The 17,610-nt window shown below is 35.2% G+C and overlaps 1 protein-coding gene across 1 annotated transcript in view; it reads left to right on the top strand.

Annotated features, from left to right (window-relative positions):
• The window catches only part of LOC102217012 (transmembrane protein 132C-like), a 224,800-nt gene that overhangs the window by 183,142 nt on the left and 24,048 nt on the right, over positions 1 to 17,610 (top strand). Inside the window, exon 6 of the mRNA XM_005801012.3 lies at positions 4,536 to 4,679. Within this exon, the coding sequence (XP_005801069.3) occupies positions 4,536 to 4,679 (144 nt within the window). The remainder of the gene's footprint in view (positions 1 to 4,535; positions 4,680 to 17,610) is intronic.

Raw genomic sequence — 17,610 nt, 5'->3', positions numbered from 1 at the left:
ACTGTAGTGAAAAGGTCACAGTGTGAACAAAGGAAGATTCTGAGTTGTATATGTTCCAAGCAATTTCCTCCAAATGAGAAACCTGACAGTTTAAGGAATGAACAGAAAAGTAGATAAGGCAGATACACATCCCTGAGTGTGTGCGTGTATGTGAGAGATCGAGGGCGAGAGAGAAAAAGAGAGAGAGAGAGGAAGCGTCCTAATGTCTCTGTGCCTTTACAAGAAACAAAACCACAGAGCTGATGTCACTACTGCCATTTTGACTGAAAAAAAAATCTCTGAATGTGTGTGTGTGTCTGTGCAAGTGTTCAAAAGAGAAAGAGAAGGGAGAAATTTGCTGATAGCCTAATGGAAAAATAAAAAGGAAAAGAAAGAAAAGTGCTTACATGCTCCTGTACTAACATGAAATCTAATTTTGCAGAAAAGCAAAAGGCTACATTTTTTTCACAGTGTCAACCCTTTTATGTGTGTGCGTGCGTGCACACACATAGTGGTCTCGCTCTAGTTGCTTCACTTCGAGTTGCACACACACCTTATACAGCAGAAACATGCATGAGTAAACATCACAGGGCAGAACAACGTTTTCTAGACTTTTCCTGTATTACACACATTTTTGTCAATTCATTTTAAATGAACACACACACAACCACCCCCACACAAACATTTGTGTGCTTCCCTTTCTGGTATCCTCCGTTTTGCAAAATCTCCTGCATGTTGCACCCAAACGCACAGGTGTGCAGAAAAAACATAAACTCGGGCAAAAATGCATTGCTTTATACCGAATATACCACACACACTCACACACACGCCCACCCCAACATATATATATGTGTGTGTGTGGGGGGGGGGGGGGGCGCGTGTGTGTGTGTGTGTGTGTGTTCTATGAGGTCAATGATCATTTGGGGTTAATAAGGAACTTAAAATGTCTTATAATAATAAATGTCCCATAAGCATGTGGTTTTTTTCAACCCCATGCTGAAAGATTGGGGGAAATTCAAACGAGGCAGCTGTCATAGGTTAATGTCTGGCTGTCACCATTAGCCAGAGTGAGTGCGCAACAGCAAATCTACATGCTGTAATTTTCATAATTACTAAGTAAAGTCAAATGTTAATTTCAGTTCTGTCTTCTATTTACATTTGGTCAAAAACTCAGACTCTTGGTTGAGCACGTCTGCATATTTGCTCAGTAAATTAAATTTTCAATTTCAAGATAAAGTTGCAAAGAAGTTATTTTACTTTTTGTACAAAAATACCATTCCAATAAAATACACTTTAATTAGTCAGAAATTATGTTTATAATAAAAAAAAATTATTGATTTATAAATAAATTCAAATATATGAATAAAATAAGAGTACTGTTTGATTATATGTTTACCTTTCTGTTGAGGATATAGAATATTATTTTTATTATTTGTTTTTTCTTCACTTTTTAAAAACCTTTATTATCCAAGCTTAGGGGTTTGCATCAAAATTAAGTCCCTTGCAAATATTTCAGTGTAAAATTCATAATCAAAATTTCTATGGACTAGCATGATGCTGCTAATGTCACATTTTGCTTAACATTTTGTTTCATGACACAAACAAAATACATAAATTATACTTGAAACCTAAGAAAGAATTTTGATTTTCTTTTTCAGTGGTGTTTAAAATCCCATCCATCCACTGTCTTCACCTGTTTACTATTGCAGGGTGGCAGGAGAGCTGGTGTCCATAAACAGCAATTACTTGGTGAGAGGCAGGGTTAAAGTTGGTTAAAGTGTTAAAGTGTTTCCCCAAGGGAAAAATATTATGTGATACACAGGCGTATTACTTTTAGAAAATTTCTACAAGAAAATATTCCTGTCAGAGCAGATCAATATGGAAATCACTACAATAAGTGAGAAAACTTCTACTCTTAGGTATTTCTTTAAACTGTTCAGAAAAGTTTAAAATATCCAACTGAGACAACCAATGCTCTAAAAGGAGATACATTTCTCTTTCATTGACAGTAAAAAGTAAAGCAAGAAAATGTGAAAATGCACTCTAATCTCTTTTTGCTGGTGTTTTAACATGTACAGGCTTAAAAATAGAAACAATTAAATACATAAAAATAAATGCGTACATGTCTGTTTAAATAGTTATCTCCTCTACTCATTTCAACTTAATTGGAAAAAAATCTTCGAAATGATGTAATTATTTCTTCCCTGTGTCTATATTTCCTGGTTCTTTTGTCCTCCTCAGCTCTGCTCCATCTTTAATCTTTATACACCAATTAAAGCCTCTCTGTCCTTTCTTCCGCTCCTCCTTCTCACCTCTTTCTCAACAGCAACCAATAGAAGTGTACCCATGTTTGGACAGCACTTTAATTTTGATTTCAAGCAAGACTGAGCAGAGTGTATGAAGCGGAGAGAAAACTAAGAATTACTGATAAAGAAAGTGTGTGTGTATGTCTGTTTGAGAGAGAACGAGCGAGAGATCTCATTATGAAAAGGTCACAGAGCTGTGTGTGTGGCAGAGAAGGATCGGGCATTAGACAGGTTGTTACTGGTCACATGTGCTTAAACTTTTGCGTGTGTGTCAAGGGAGAGTGTGTATTCACTGCTGACTTTGTCGTGTTTTTATTTTTTCTAGACTTTTTTTGCTGTGCCCTGAAATGGTGTCTTTGTGTCTTTGCTCCTACTAAAACCGCATGTCATTGGCAGAATGTGAAGAACAGTTTTTCTACACATAACATTTTGCAGTTGATCATGGGATGACCGCTGCTCAGTAGGTAGAGTAGTGAGTGAGTCAGAAAGTTGTGGGTCGATTCCAGCTTCCTCCCGTTACATGTCGATGTGCCCCTGAGCAAGGCTCTTAACCCCAAGTTGTCTACTAATCTGTGTATTAGCATAAAAATTTGTGCACGTTGATGAGACTGACTAGATAAACGTAGCTCTAATGTAAAGCACTTTGAGTGGTCACTGTGACACAAAAAGCGCTACAGAAAATCAGATCATTTATCATGTTCATCCCTTTATGACCACAGTGTTCCCTTCTGATGGCTACTTCCATGGATCATGTCAACAAGTTCCAATCAGATTTGCAATGTAGTGGAGCAGGACATTTGTCTCCTAGATGTACGATACTTTTATGTCAATATGGACCAAACTCTCAGAGGATAATGCCACTATGTACCAGCAGAGAGAGCCGAATACAGCAGCTGATAAATGTAGAAGCAAAAGTCTCTGGTGAATCATCTACTGTAGTTCCTGCAAAGCCAACTGTTGCACATGATCATTTAAACAATTCTTTTTGAAATAAACTTAGGACATTTAATTAATTTCAAATTTGTAGTCAAAACCTTCTTTATCAAATGGAATTAAAGCTGTCCATCTAATTTAGTAGAATGCTCCTCACTTTATAACTGAAACTACTCCAAATGCCAGACTTTTCTTTTTCTTCTCTTGGTTCTTGGGATTTGTTTTGACTGTCTCCTACGTGTAAAGTTTTTCCCGAAATTAAGACTGAATGAAACAAATATTGACTACATCCTAGTGATTCTGAACACAGATATTTGGATAGACACTCAACTCCACCAGATGCAAAAACAGGAACTGACAGCATCATGCTGACTTCACTGAGGCCTAACCCCGTTCTAAGTGACACGGGAGATATTAAGAAAGAAAAGATGAGACTCTGGACTTCATGATGTATTATTGTGACACCAACAATAACAGGGAGGCATTGATTCTGATGAGTCAGCACATCTTCCTGTTCAAATTGTTAACAATGAACCAATTAATTTCTTTTTTTTTGCTCTTGCAATCAATGTGGTATTTTTGTAACTCTTTATAATTTCCCATTCTGAATAGCACCTTTCTCTGTCATTTTATGTTTCTCATTCCTCTGATGTAAAATGTGATGCACACTTGCAAACGCACACGCACACACATTGATTTATGTATACTATCCAGAGAAACAGGACAAGCAAAATACCCTGTAATCAGACTGGCGTTTGTGTTGGCGGGAATGAAGGCCCCCTTGGAGATGCAATGCCAAATAATCAAGATCGACACTGGCACACGGTGTTCTGAGTTGCATGTATGCGCCCGTTTGTTTGTGCTATTTTTGTTGTAAGGATCTAATCAAATGTAATCATGCTGATTACAATAATTGTGAGGTTTATAATCATTTCTCTCCCCCCTCCCTCAGATTTTCTCTTCCTTTAAACCTCTCCCCTGCTCCATGTCACTTGTTCATTCATGTCTCCTCTTCTGGATTTGTCATCCTCATCAATCATGCCTTGCTGCCCACCCACTTGATGCTGAATTTTAACTGGAAATAGATTGCAGTTTTTGGAAATGTGTCATGCAGTTTGCCACAAAGGAAAGTTAAACATATAATTAGGCTTCACGTTTGTCAAAACTATAGTTTGACAAAATTGTTTTGGGAATATTATTTGGTATCAGTAATTTACAGCTACAATAAACAAAAATTCTGTAAATGAAGTAAGATGAGGTAGAAATGACTCTGGATTAAATAGTATGTTAAAATTGTGTTCATCTTTTCTCCTGTAGGACACAGAGGTGGTGAACACAGCCATTCTTACAGGTAGACGTGTAGCAGTGCCCATTAAAGTGGTTACAGTGGAAACAGATGGGCAGGTGAGGGAGGTGGACGAGCCGATCACCTGCGCCTCCACAGATGTGGATGTGGTTAAGGTACGTGTTCTCAGTTTATTCATAGATCTGTAATATTCTTACTCCACAACTACGTCCTCTGTGAACCCTGCATATTGAGGCACAAATTGAATGAGAAGCGATGTTGACTTTCCATAATCTGACTTCCTTTTTACATTTAACAACACATGAACAAAAATATTCAGCTTGTTTTTAGTCAACATTATTTTGAAGCACAAATGTTATGGGTAACAGTCTTTTTGTTGTTTATGTTGTTTTGTTGTTATTTTCAGGAATAAGTGGGCTCACACAAAACATTGTTCAGGTATAGTGCTTTACTGGCCCTACTAGAAGAAGGTCAGTCCTCACTGGCACTTCTAAATTATACCCATCCCTTCTTTTCTTTTGCTTCTTCACTTCTCATTAACCTGCCGGTACACAATGTCGGTGTCACTCGCTGTAACCTTTGGTAAAAATAAACTACATTGTCCACAGGACATTTTCAGGAGGGATGTGTATGGGAAGTCAAATTAATACACTTTTCACATCTCAACAGTTTAATATTAAAGAAATATTATAAATATTCAAGAAACTCTTTCTTAAGACCATCAAAACTCTGTGATTTAAAAAAGGCAAAAAAATAAAAAAAAATGCAGGACCAGTGACTGTTATCTATAAATATTTTTTTCAGCTAGAAATTTAGGAAAATCACAAATGCAGTTTGACTTCAGGCACTAGTAGCGATGAATTTAAAGTCAAGGTCAACTTAAAAGAACAGATGTTCACAGTTGTGAAAGACTATAGTAAAAAATATAATAAACTCCATCCGAGTAAAAAAACTATTTTTAAAGTAAGAATGCATATTACTCAAAATATTTTACTACACACTTTGTAAGGCAACGATAAAAAGCTAATATTAGCTGGTTAGCTAGCGTAAGTATTGTCTGGGTTAGCTAGCCTGCAATCTGCTGTCTAACATACCTGCTACTCTATTCTCATAGCATGCCAAATGTACTCTTATAAAAGCATCGCCTTATTAAGAGCAGCACCCCTTTAGTTTCAATCCCATGACTTTCTAAATTGCCAACTTTCTGTTTAATACACAAAACAACATGTAGCAAATTGGCAGTCAACCTAAAATGTTTGGTGGAGGAGTGTACCAGTCAACTGTCAAATGTTGTGGTTTTTGAGTTTTAAATGTCAGCTTAAAATTGTGTAATAGGTAATACAATGGTTTTGTGTCTGCTGGTAGAAGTAAAAACAATACCACTCTCTCTATGTGTTAAACAGAATTTTCTGAACAAAAAGAAAATTGCCTCATAATTGACTAAATAGTTGCTAATTTCCGTTAAGAACCTTTTGCATGACATATATTTTACTTTGATTTGGAACAAAAGACTTTAGACTTGAATTGACTTAGAAAAAGTGACTTGAAAATGGTACTCAACCAGCTAAATGTCTTTATAATTTTACAATTTCTTTGATCCAGACTTTTGTCTTAACAACTCTAACAAAAAAATTGTTGAAAAACATTGTCTCCATCTCTCGGAAGTATCCCTGATGTAAGAAAAAAGCTTTATATCTAAGCCACTCTGCCAAGCAGACTAACTACAATCTACTTTACTAATTGATGAGGCAGAAATACCTTTAACACTTTCACAGAAACCAGTCAATACCTGCAGCTGAAAATTGATTCCTCCTGTGCATCACTCCGTATGCCCTCTGGGCCTAAAATGAAACACACCCTTGCTGTGACAGTTTCAATATGATGCCAATTTCCTGGTACAAGCCGACAGTAGTACTAGCATTTAAGGAACAATCAATAACAGCTTGGTGAAAATGGAAGGAAGTCATTCGCTGAGAATGTAATATCTGCTTTCTGTTTGTAAGTGGATTGTTTGGATGTGATATGTCAGTAAGTGGTTGTTTTTGTTTGTCTTCAAGATCACACCTGGTAAAGAAAAAACAGTACAATTAAATACCGCCTGCTATTAACACAACTGGATTAAATTTATCAATAAGATGTGTCAATAATGTGATATATGATTCTGTCATTACATTCAGTCATTTATCCTGTAGAAACTTTGAAACAAAAAAAATGTAACACGCCTAAAGGTGTAGTCAGAGCATTTAAACTGAAGTTGTTTTTAATTTTAAAAATAGTTTTATTGTTTTTGTCCAAGTATCAAATGTTTTGTCACTTTGACGTTTTTCTGGCGTGACGTTTAAAAGCTTTATTCAGAGTAAATTCATTACCATTTACCGTGTGACAACAGATTTTCTCTTTTGGAAAAATCTCTGATTGTTAAATTATTTAAAGACTATTTTTTTTTATAAAAACTCAAGGCCTTTTTGCACTACAGGGTCCTATTGTACCACGTTTGAGATTGTTTTTGATTTGAAGAGAGTTCCTCGTGAATGGGTGGGTGTGAATTGTCATATCTGCTCCTTTTGTACATGACTGTCAGCAAGGAAGCTGAGGAAAAGAATTACCTCAGCTTTACCCTTTAACTAAATGATTTAAAAACATTCTCATCTGTCATCTCTGAGATGGTCTCGCGTTTGGTGAAGCTGAACCACTGCTGGATCAAAGTGAGATAAGGAGGTTCCCTCATTCAGAAAGCCTTGCTTACTTCTGACTGCAATTGGAGAAATGTTCCCTGATTTCAACACTTTGGCTTGAAGTGGTGCTTGCATTTCCAGTTTCTAGTGTAGCAGGGTGCATATTCATCCTCCGGATCAACATCAAACCCTGAGAAATTTGATTTAGCACAAGCAGATGTGCAATTCAAGTCTATGCAACCCAGGAGGAAGTTGCAAAATCATATACATCAAGGCCACCACAGATGAAAAGCTCATAAATTAAGTGCAGTTTTTTTAATTTCAAAGCTTATATGTAGTTACCCTCAGTGGTTTTTGTCATTGTGGAGAAAAAATTATATCAACTTGATGTGTGGCGGTACAATGTGAATTTTCTGTTCAGTTTATTGAATACTTATTAAACAAAGTAATAAGTATACACTCAAATTTCTATTGATTGTCATGATCATTTAAAAACTGGTGGGTAAAAAAAAGATTATTTTTTATGCCATCTGTCAAAATAACAGACACTTAGGAAGTCTAGCACAACCTCTTCCAGAGATCTAAAAGATGACCCACCGATTAACCAAATAGCGGCTAATTTCGAATGCAGGATTTGGGTTTGAACCTAGTGCCTTTTAAGGAGCACCTTTGTTTACTTCCCATCATCAGAAATAAACACTACAAACACTCTCTGGGATGGTTCAGTCAAAGGACAGAGAATCAGGTGACATACAGTATTTCTTAAGAAGACAATGTCTCCCTTAACAGAAAAGCTGACTAATAACCAGTTGGTTATGCTAGTGGATGATGAACAGAAAGAAAGTGAAAGCAGTGGACTGTGCAAATTGGATGTGAAAACTACTAATAAGTTTAGTTAGTGTTTATTCTGCACTATATTTCATACCTGTATATTAAAAAATACTCATTGTTAAAGATAAAATTACAGCACAAATTTGTACACGTGTAATCTTATTTATTTTTGCAGCAGAAGGGATTACTGTTACTTTTGTTTTGACAGAAGAGCCACCAAAACCCTTAAAATCACCAGGGGGAGTCTTTCTAATTCTGTCAGATGTGTCTTAATAATTACCAGTGACTACTTTTGCTTCTTTTTGACAGTTTTATAAATTTTGAGTAATGTAAGAGATACCTGGCAAATTATAAAAAATAACATTGTCTGGAAAATGACATTTATTTCACTGAAAAAAACAACTTCAGGCCCAGTGATTTATGTTGGAAGTGTCTGCAGAGATTGTGGCAATTTTCAATATTTTCTAAAATTACAGTGAACTAGGAAGAAACTTGCTTATCTTTAAAATATCTTATTTAACTATTTAGAGAAATGTTAGTCTGTAAAGTCGCGACTTAAATCTGTCAAATTTCAACTGACTCAGTTAAGACTGAAAATCTCCTTTTTCAAAAGATAAAACTGAAAAGTTGGCGGTAACATGTTAATGACAGAAACACTATATTTACGTTCCCTACAAAATATTCAGCAGTGCACTTCCTATGCTCATCTTAGTGTTGGATATACAAAGCATGAAGAGGAGAGGAGAAAGTACTCAGCTGCCTTGTAAGTCCACGGTCTTGACTTTTATTTGAAAATCCCACTTTGTAACTGTTACATGTTGGGTTGAAGAGATGAAGTTACACTTTGCCTGGAATTATTCACAGTGGAAATTGTCACACATGAAATTATGACTCATCATAAAAGGTATAAAGCTGCAGTCTCCCCAAATTGTGTCTGATTTCTATTTTTCAGCTCTGCTGGTGCCAATCAGTTGATTGGGATTAGAAAGTGTTAACACATACAGCTTCCTCTGTAAAGCATTTTATTTAAAACAAATTAATTTGGTGAAATTAGGGTATCTGCTTTTAGAGATACTGAGATAAATAATATGATTTGTGCATTTAAACCATCTCACTGTGCTGGGATCCGGCTCAAAAAGTCAGATTAAAGAGAGGAAGAACGAAATACCAACAGCTACACTGACACAATGAGGTGACTCAAGTTGTGGAAAACTAAGCCAGTTCCTTGAAAGAGCTAGTTAATACCGGAGTAAATGTGTCTTTCGTGCCTCCATAAACATGCAGATCATCAACATGAGGTTGTGCTGGAATACATACTGTCTGCAAGAATAAAACTTTTGTGAAAAGATTTTCCTATCTTAGCTGACATCTCTTCTATTTCCCAGAAAAACATACACAAGTAGACCCACACAGACATATATGATGCTCTTTGGCTGTAGTCACAAAAGAGAAAAAACATCAACAGCCCGTTGAGGATGCCAACTTATAACCTTTCACCTTTTTATCTTTTATTTTGAAATATTTTGGATTAGACCAAAAGATATAATAAAGATGTGGCTCATGAAATTGTTCTGAAATTTTCTAAATTGTTCTCTGCAGTTCTATCTTAAATCCTGTAACTGCATGTTCCTATAGGGTCCATGATCTCTTACACACCGTCACATTTCTGTATTTGCTTCAACTTTACCTGCTTCTTTGCTTGAGCAGAGAGGCTTTTTAGCTTACTGAGAATTCCTGGACTCTAACTTCTTAGTGCGCACGTCGTCAGCGGTTTCTTGTTTTCATGCGAAGCAAAGCAAGACAGCTGCTGGCAGCAGGTTTGCATTTATTGGGCATAATATTCCCAGACATCTCCCTTGGAGTTAATACAAGTAAAGGGTATTTTGTAAATCAATAGAATGAGGCAAATCTTATTTCATATTTGTTGCCCATCAGTAACAGGACTTTAATCAACAATTTCCAACATATCCAGAGGTGGTGTTACAGTATGTGTTTGGAGTGCCTGTTCTGAATATTTGTGCATTAAAAGCAACAGTATAGCAACATAATGTATTTGCTAAACAACACAAGTTGACTCAAAGTTTTGTATTTTCAGATTTTGTTTCATCCATCTTTAAACATAGTCACCTAATCTAACTATAGTAAATACAAAAAGTCATTTAAAAGAGTACTATAGTAATATTATGGATCAATATACAGGGTTTTTCAAAAATGGTGAACAAGACTGCCATAATTAAATTCAGTCCTTACTATGCACAACAAATATTCATTTTAACCTTTTAATGGCCAGTTTCAGTGCAAAAGAAAATAAAAAGTAAGAAATATTTGAGTTAAAACTGCAAAAGTGATTATTTGTGCTCAATTTTACTTGAGTCCATTGGACATTAAAAAAAAGACTTTCCAGAGTGACTTTTTTAACATAAAATAAATATCTGAGAATTCTCAGACACCTTTTAACCTCATAGACAGTTTTAACATGCAAAATATTTTTTCTTGATTATTTTTTTAAGAAAAACTTGAAAGGTTGATTATTTTTCTATAATATACACAAATTGGCATCTGCTAATCTGTTCTTGTGCAGTTTTTAAAAATGTGTCAAAACTACAATCACTACAGATTTCCAGCACATGAAAAAGTGTTTTGGTGTTTTAGAGCACAATTTAAAAAAAACCAAACAATTTTCCAAAAGATTTCAGCACAATGAGCTAAAAAATATTTTTTAAATGTACCTAAAAATGAATTCAGTCCAAAAATAAAACAAATATTCAAAAGATTTATGCAAAAGTGAAAATTCTGGGGAAGCACCTTAAAGACAAAATGCTTACTGTACCACTTGGGTCTTTTGACACTAAGTGGTTAAGACTAAATATTATCACAAAGATGAATGGAAAATACAAAGCAAAATACATTCTCTAATTTATTTATAAAAGATTAAGGATAAAGCTCGATCATCAGATTTCAAGTTGTTTCATGGCACAAGATGATGCATCTTTTTATGTGGAAAACTGAAAAGAAAAAAAATAATAAAAAAGAAGAGACAGATGGTACCTGATTGGATCTGGACAGGAAAGGAAGATGAGGGTATGGGATAAATGAAACTCAGTTTGTCACAATTTAATGCAAATCGTGACATATAAGTGCAGTCATAACCACGTGAGTTGATGCATTAAAAAAAAGTGTAGGCTATAATATGCTCATGAAAAAAAAACATAAGAGCAGGGCTGTAATTTTATCGTTTTACTTCGACAAATAAAACAACATACTGACCAAAATAAATGAGACCTTTAACTGCATTCATCTTGTTTTATTTGATGTCATAAAAGCCAGCATGTCCAAATGAATTCTGCAAATGTTTTTGAGAGAACGACGCCTCTGGATGTAACTAATCTTAAAATCCAGTCGAACTGCTGGTAGCAGCTGAAATGGGACACACTACATTAGTCTTTTAACTTTTAAACACTGAGGCATAATACTGAAGATTAACCACACTAACGGAAAATCTGCACTTTCATAGAACTACATGAATCTCTTCATGATTTTTGGCTGCTGTGATGAAAAAAGAAAAAAAAAACTAGGAAATAAGTAATGATTGTAATAGGAATCTATTCTTTTTAACTATTACAACCAACTTCACATGTTTAGTTTTTGCTCTACACACTTTATTCTTTTCCTCAGTTAAAGAAAATACCTCCTACGAGACACAAAACAACTTTCTCTGCTTTTGGAATTAACAAATTGTAATCAATAATCTGAAGGAGATGAGATTTTCATTTGGTTTCAAATCACCTCCATCAGCTAACCTTTTGTGTAATTACTCACAGTAGATAAATGTTGGCGCAGGGAGTAGCACAGCGTCCCTCCCAGATAATGAACATATGAAAATGACTGGCTAAACCTGTCACTGCGCTGCAATAAACTGGTGCTGATTCCCCACATCCACCTCTTGTTTCTCAGCTTAACGCATTCATCCTTGACAGCAAGATAAGCAACAGCAAAGTACAGCATGGATATTAACTTCCTTCTTGTCACATTCTCTGTAAGTGTAAACTATCTTGTTAAAGCCCCTTGAGGTTTTTGTCATCTGTGATCTGAGTATGAGCTGCTGCTGTTGACACAGCAGTATGCGCAGGTCAGCAGTGTCACTGCCAGTAGGGGACAGATAGGGGACGAGCGCACGCATACACGCAAATTAGTACCATTATCCTGACCTCACGCAAAGCCGGAGAGGTGAACGGAGGGAAGATAGGATGAGGTGGTGAGAAGATGACAAATTGATCAATGAGGAGAGGAGAAGGGGGACGAGAAGATGGATCTGAGAACCAGGGGAAATAAAAAAGGACAAGTGAATTTAGATGGACAGCCACACATCAGTATATATGAATGCCTTCCCTTTTAGGACTGCGTGTCATGAAATTGAATGTGGAAAGATGCTAAACAGCTAGGTGCTTGAGTTGTAACTGTTTTCCTTTTTTTTTTTCACTTCGACTGAAGTTCAACCACTTTTTATTGTTCATTCACAAAGTCTGTCATATAATAAGATTTTAAGAATGACTGCTGTGTGCTTGGCGCCATGCTTAGAATGAGGTTTACTATTGTCAATGTTTGCAGAAGAGTCAAAGAAAAAATAGACTGCAATTTGACATTTTTAAAGAGAGAATGGCCAGATGAGGAAATACATCACACAGAGTTTGTGGCTTAGCAGACAGGACAGAATTAGGCCTTATTCTGCTAATGACCTTTTCTTAACTTCAAAAACGTAAAATCTTACCAAGTAGTTTTGTCTAGTTTCTAGTGCAAATATCTTTGTACACTTAAAATAAGACAAAGCTAACTTAAGAGTAGCTTTTCAGCAAAACAAATAAGTGTGTTTTAATTAAATAATTTTGGAATATGTAAAAAAAATAATTTTGTACACAATTTACTTACTGAAGCTATATAACTTTACAAAGAGATTTTGAGAAGCAGTCCTTACCAGTTTAAACATCCACCTGTTTGTTTTTAATCAGCATTGCACAAAATGTTTAAGCTTCAAATGACACCGTAATTGCAGTAGGATGCCCGTGGTGGAATTATGGCAAGCCATTATGTCTTTTAATTTTGAGTTCTGTAATATCTTGTAACTACCAATTAACTCAGTATAATATACCAATTATTTAGTTATTCCTGTAGACACAGATTCACCAGTAGCCCAATCATGCACCACTTAGAGTTTTCCTATCAAATTATTAATTTTTGCTTTACTTTACCTTTTATGGCAAGTTAAGGTAAAATTAACTCAAATGTTGCTTGTTACTTTTATTGATATTTTTTTATGACATGAAGAACTTGTCTTGTTTGCAGGGCAATATTTGATTCAAATTAGATACAATTATTAAAATGGCTTTAGTTTTGGGAGGATTTTGTTTCCCTAAAAAGAGAGAGAAAAGAAGAAAATACCTTTGTCCCTTTATCTGTTGTGTTGCACTCTTACAGAACCGTGACCTTATAACCTGGGTTTGTACCAAACCGTGGTTCATGTACACCGTAATGGCCATAAAAATCTGCCATTAAACGTTAATGCAGTTTGATTTCTTGAAATTACACAGTCAACAAATGTAGCTGTAGAAAAAATGACAGATTTTAGACATTTTTCCGTTTTCCTTGACCTGCCTATTTCAAACGACTTCTTCTCTGTCTCTTTTGTATTCAGGTACAGCGACAGTGTATCGTCTCACCTCTCTAAAAACTGTCCTTCCTTGAGTTTTAACACTGATATGCTCTTCCACCTTTGTTGACAGGAAAATGTGTATAACCTTCAGGAACAAGCATCAAATTGATTGATGTCTGCTTTGTTTCTTCAAACTCTGATGTAGCACTTTCGTTAACGGTACTTTTTTACTGCATGTAGGACCAGTTGCTCTAAATTCAGTCCCACACTCCACCCATCAAAACTACATGATAAGAAACTGTATGTCACAGGCATCTGAACTGTAGGTTGGTGATCGCAATGCTATCTACATTTTGCAATTTACACTGAAACTGAATCACAAAGGCAGCATCTACTACAGAGTTAAAATATAAAATGAAATGGTTTAACATGTTTTGATTATCTTTTAAAACAAATATTTAATATCCTTTAATTTCTTGAGAAATGGGTTTCCTTTAATTAAAACCTCACCCTTTCTAAAGACAAAGGCCGTATCTGACTATAGTCATGTTCGTGTCAAACTCTAGAGCTGCTTTATTAAACAGCTGATGCATCAATTCCTAATTTGCTTATGTCTTGTCCTAAACATGAAGCTACTCTCTGACATATATACACGCACATCCCCACACACCGTATGCACAAGTGCATGTAGATACACACATGCACATTTCTCTATTCCCATTTTCTTCTTCCTAGTCAAATTGAATTAGTAATGACATCATTAAAGGGGTCTCTGCACACCCATGGGGTATGACCGGTTACCGATCAAGCCCCATGGGTGTGCCTGCTGGGTGATCTTTGTGTCCGTGTGTATTCAGTGAGTGTGTGTTTAGGTAGTGTGCTTGTGAAGGATGTGAATAAGAGCAGGAATTATACAGCAAGTAGCTTCACATTTAGGATAAGTCTGCTAGGAGCGTAATTGTACACGTGTAAAATTATCTAATAATTTTCTTACATTGGCTGCCTGTAGTTCAGAGAATTGACTTTAAAATACTTCTGATAGTTTATAAATCACTGAGTGGCTAATTAGCACCAAAATATATTAAAGACCTGTTGTGATTGTATCAATCTTCCAGAACCTCTCAGGTTTTCTGGTTCTGGTCTTCTCTGCATCCCCAGAACCAGAACCAAAGAAGCAGCATTCAGTTTTTATGCTCCACTAATCTGGAACAAACTTCTGAAAACTGCATAATATCCAAAACACTGCAATCCTTTAAACCAAGGCTAAAAACATACTTGCTTGACGTGACCTTTGATAAATAAGGGGAAAATAGATTACTTTTAGACTAGACTCCAATTTTTCAAAACTTTATTTTGCCACTGTAATTTAATGCTTTTTTTTTGCTTGTTTATTGCAATATGTTTTTATTATGTACACCATTTTAAACTATCTTCTATCTGAACTTATTTGTATAGCAAATAAGTCCAGCTTAAAAGGAAGTGGCACAATTTTCCTGAAAATGGAATTTTTTATATATTTTTTAAAACATATCTATTGGCATTGATGTTATACACATCTGCTCTAACAGACACACATCCTTTTTCTGCTTTTACAAAGGTTTAATCTTACAAAAGGGATGAAATGGTTGATGTTTTTACAAACACTATTTCAAAATATTATTTTTCATGTGCATATTTTTGCTAATATAGCCACACTGTACAGACTGAACGTTTGAGAGGCCAGTGTAAAAACTTTGGTATGTCCATTTCTCCATTTGTTCCGTTAAAAAAAACTCTCATCAAAGAAAATTCTGCTCAGTATCATCTTTATGTCTTTAGGTACTGCCGTACCCTCACAAGTGACAACTATGTCTTTTGGGGTTTGTGCCGATGTATATATTAGGTGTCCACTCACATTAAAAAAGAAAAGTGACAGCTGAGTTTGCAAGTGTATGTCCTTTTTAATATGACATGCTGCATTAAAATATAGAGTTAAGCAAAATAAAATAATTTACATCTGTGCTGATAAAGCTGTTTCCCCATTTTTGAACTAATGTATGTGCATTTACAGTAATCCTTTGTGTCTAAGTCAGCAGAGGTGGCGTATCAAGTTTTGCTGAAGAATAAACAAAAATGATAAGTAGACCTTATTGACATGGACTCACTATCCCCGTTTGGGCTTAAAGTTATTTCTTGTTACTGACATTGCTCCGATTGTAAGACATTGTATATAACCAGAAGGAAATTTAAAAATTAAAATATCCATCAAATAATTGCTTCTTTTTTATCTCCTCATGTTGCTGCAGCTTCTATTGCTGGCAAACCCATTGTTCTTAGAAACTGTGTAGTTCTTCTTTAATTTGTGCAGTTTTCCCACTTGAAAATTGATGGACCAAGCAGTTTTGTTATCATTATCCTTCATTTATTCATCAGTGTCAGGACATTTCTCTTACAGTTGATCCAGAAGTTGTTTAATGGTAAAAACCATTAAACAACCCCAGAAGAAGAAAAAACAAGTAAATATTGCTAACCTGTATCATTTAAATTTACATAAATAATTTTACCTAAATTGAAAAACAAAAAAAATTCTAAGCAAACAACCATGAATCAACCACAAAGTTTTTGAGATTAATCATGAATGTTAACGTCATCAAATTTATCAGTTAAAAATCACAATAGAACTATTATTTCAACCATCAAAATCAATTAATATACTAGATTCACAACTAATGTTTATGTCAAGATATAGCCGACATCGTAGGTGTTCATGAGCTGGTGGCTAGGCTAAAGCTAATCCAGAATGTAGGCAATCCAGCGGTACCACTGTTGAGCCATGTTTTGTTCTGATTGTCCATTCTTTACAGTGAGTATATGTCTTTTCTTTATGTCTTGTCCTTTTTTCCCCTTTTCTTCCTCCTTTTCTGATTTGACTTTAGGGAAATAAATTACGGATTTTGTTTCATTAAGACTGAAACGTGCAATCCTAATGAAAAAATATAAAGAGATTTAAAAAGTAAATCTAATGTAGCTTATCGAAGCATTGACATATGGAAGTATGAGGCCAATGAATACACAATTATCTTTTTGCAACTAATATATCACTTTATACATTTTCTGTAAGAACTTGTATTTTTTGTGACATTCAAAATAAATATCTAGTGGATGCATTTTAAATTAATTGAATTAAAATGTACAGTTATGAGTCTGATTTCAGATTTTTTAATCAAATAGTTATGTAACATAGCTTTGTCTTGTGTAACTAAATGTTGAAACTGTTAGGCAGAATTTTAAAATTTCCAAAAATAACCAGCCCTCAGTTAATCTTAAACTTTCCTCACATTAAATTCTCACATTTTTCCACAATAAAAAGAGGAGACAGATTACCATTCAGAGCTGGTTATTAATTTTTCAATGTTCTCCTGAAACGTGCAGTGCTAATTTTGCTTGGACTATGGAGTTGTATGTAGTAACCATTCTCTTTGAAGTATTTTAGGATTTACAAGCATTGTCATGCCGCATTTATTGAAGTCTACTGCAGTGAGTTAAATAATTAGAGGGGAAAAAAGGAAGCAAGAAAATAACTTACAAAAATTAAGTGAAAATATTGAGAAGGTTGGGGTTCTGTCTTGGTGCCCTGGATCATTTGAAAGACCTGGAAAGGAAATGAAAACTAAAATGGATTAAAGACAGAGGACATACACAGATGCACACTCACACACCCCTACACTATACAACACTCTCTAAACTCACACATTTTCCATTTAGCTGTAACAGGCTTAGGATATAGCCTGCAATTTGACGCACACAACATTTAAACAGACCATTGGCAACACACAACATTTATCTGTGTGAGCTGCGACCTTGAAGGTGTCTGAAGCTATTTTTTAACTCTCCAGCAATTCACTTCTTATGATGTAGAAAGAGGTTTTGTTGTTAAATCAGCAAAGCTGTCAA

This window comes from Xiphophorus maculatus, chromosome 12, assembly GCF_002775205.1.
Source record: "Xiphophorus maculatus strain JP 163 A chromosome 12, X_maculatus-5.0-male, whole genome shotgun sequence".
In the NCBI taxonomy this organism is placed as follows: domain Eukaryota; kingdom Metazoa; phylum Chordata; class Actinopteri; order Cyprinodontiformes; family Poeciliidae; genus Xiphophorus; species Xiphophorus maculatus.
The sequence above is the reverse complement of the archived record's forward strand: the minus strand, read 5'-3'. Positions and strand labels throughout refer to the sequence as shown.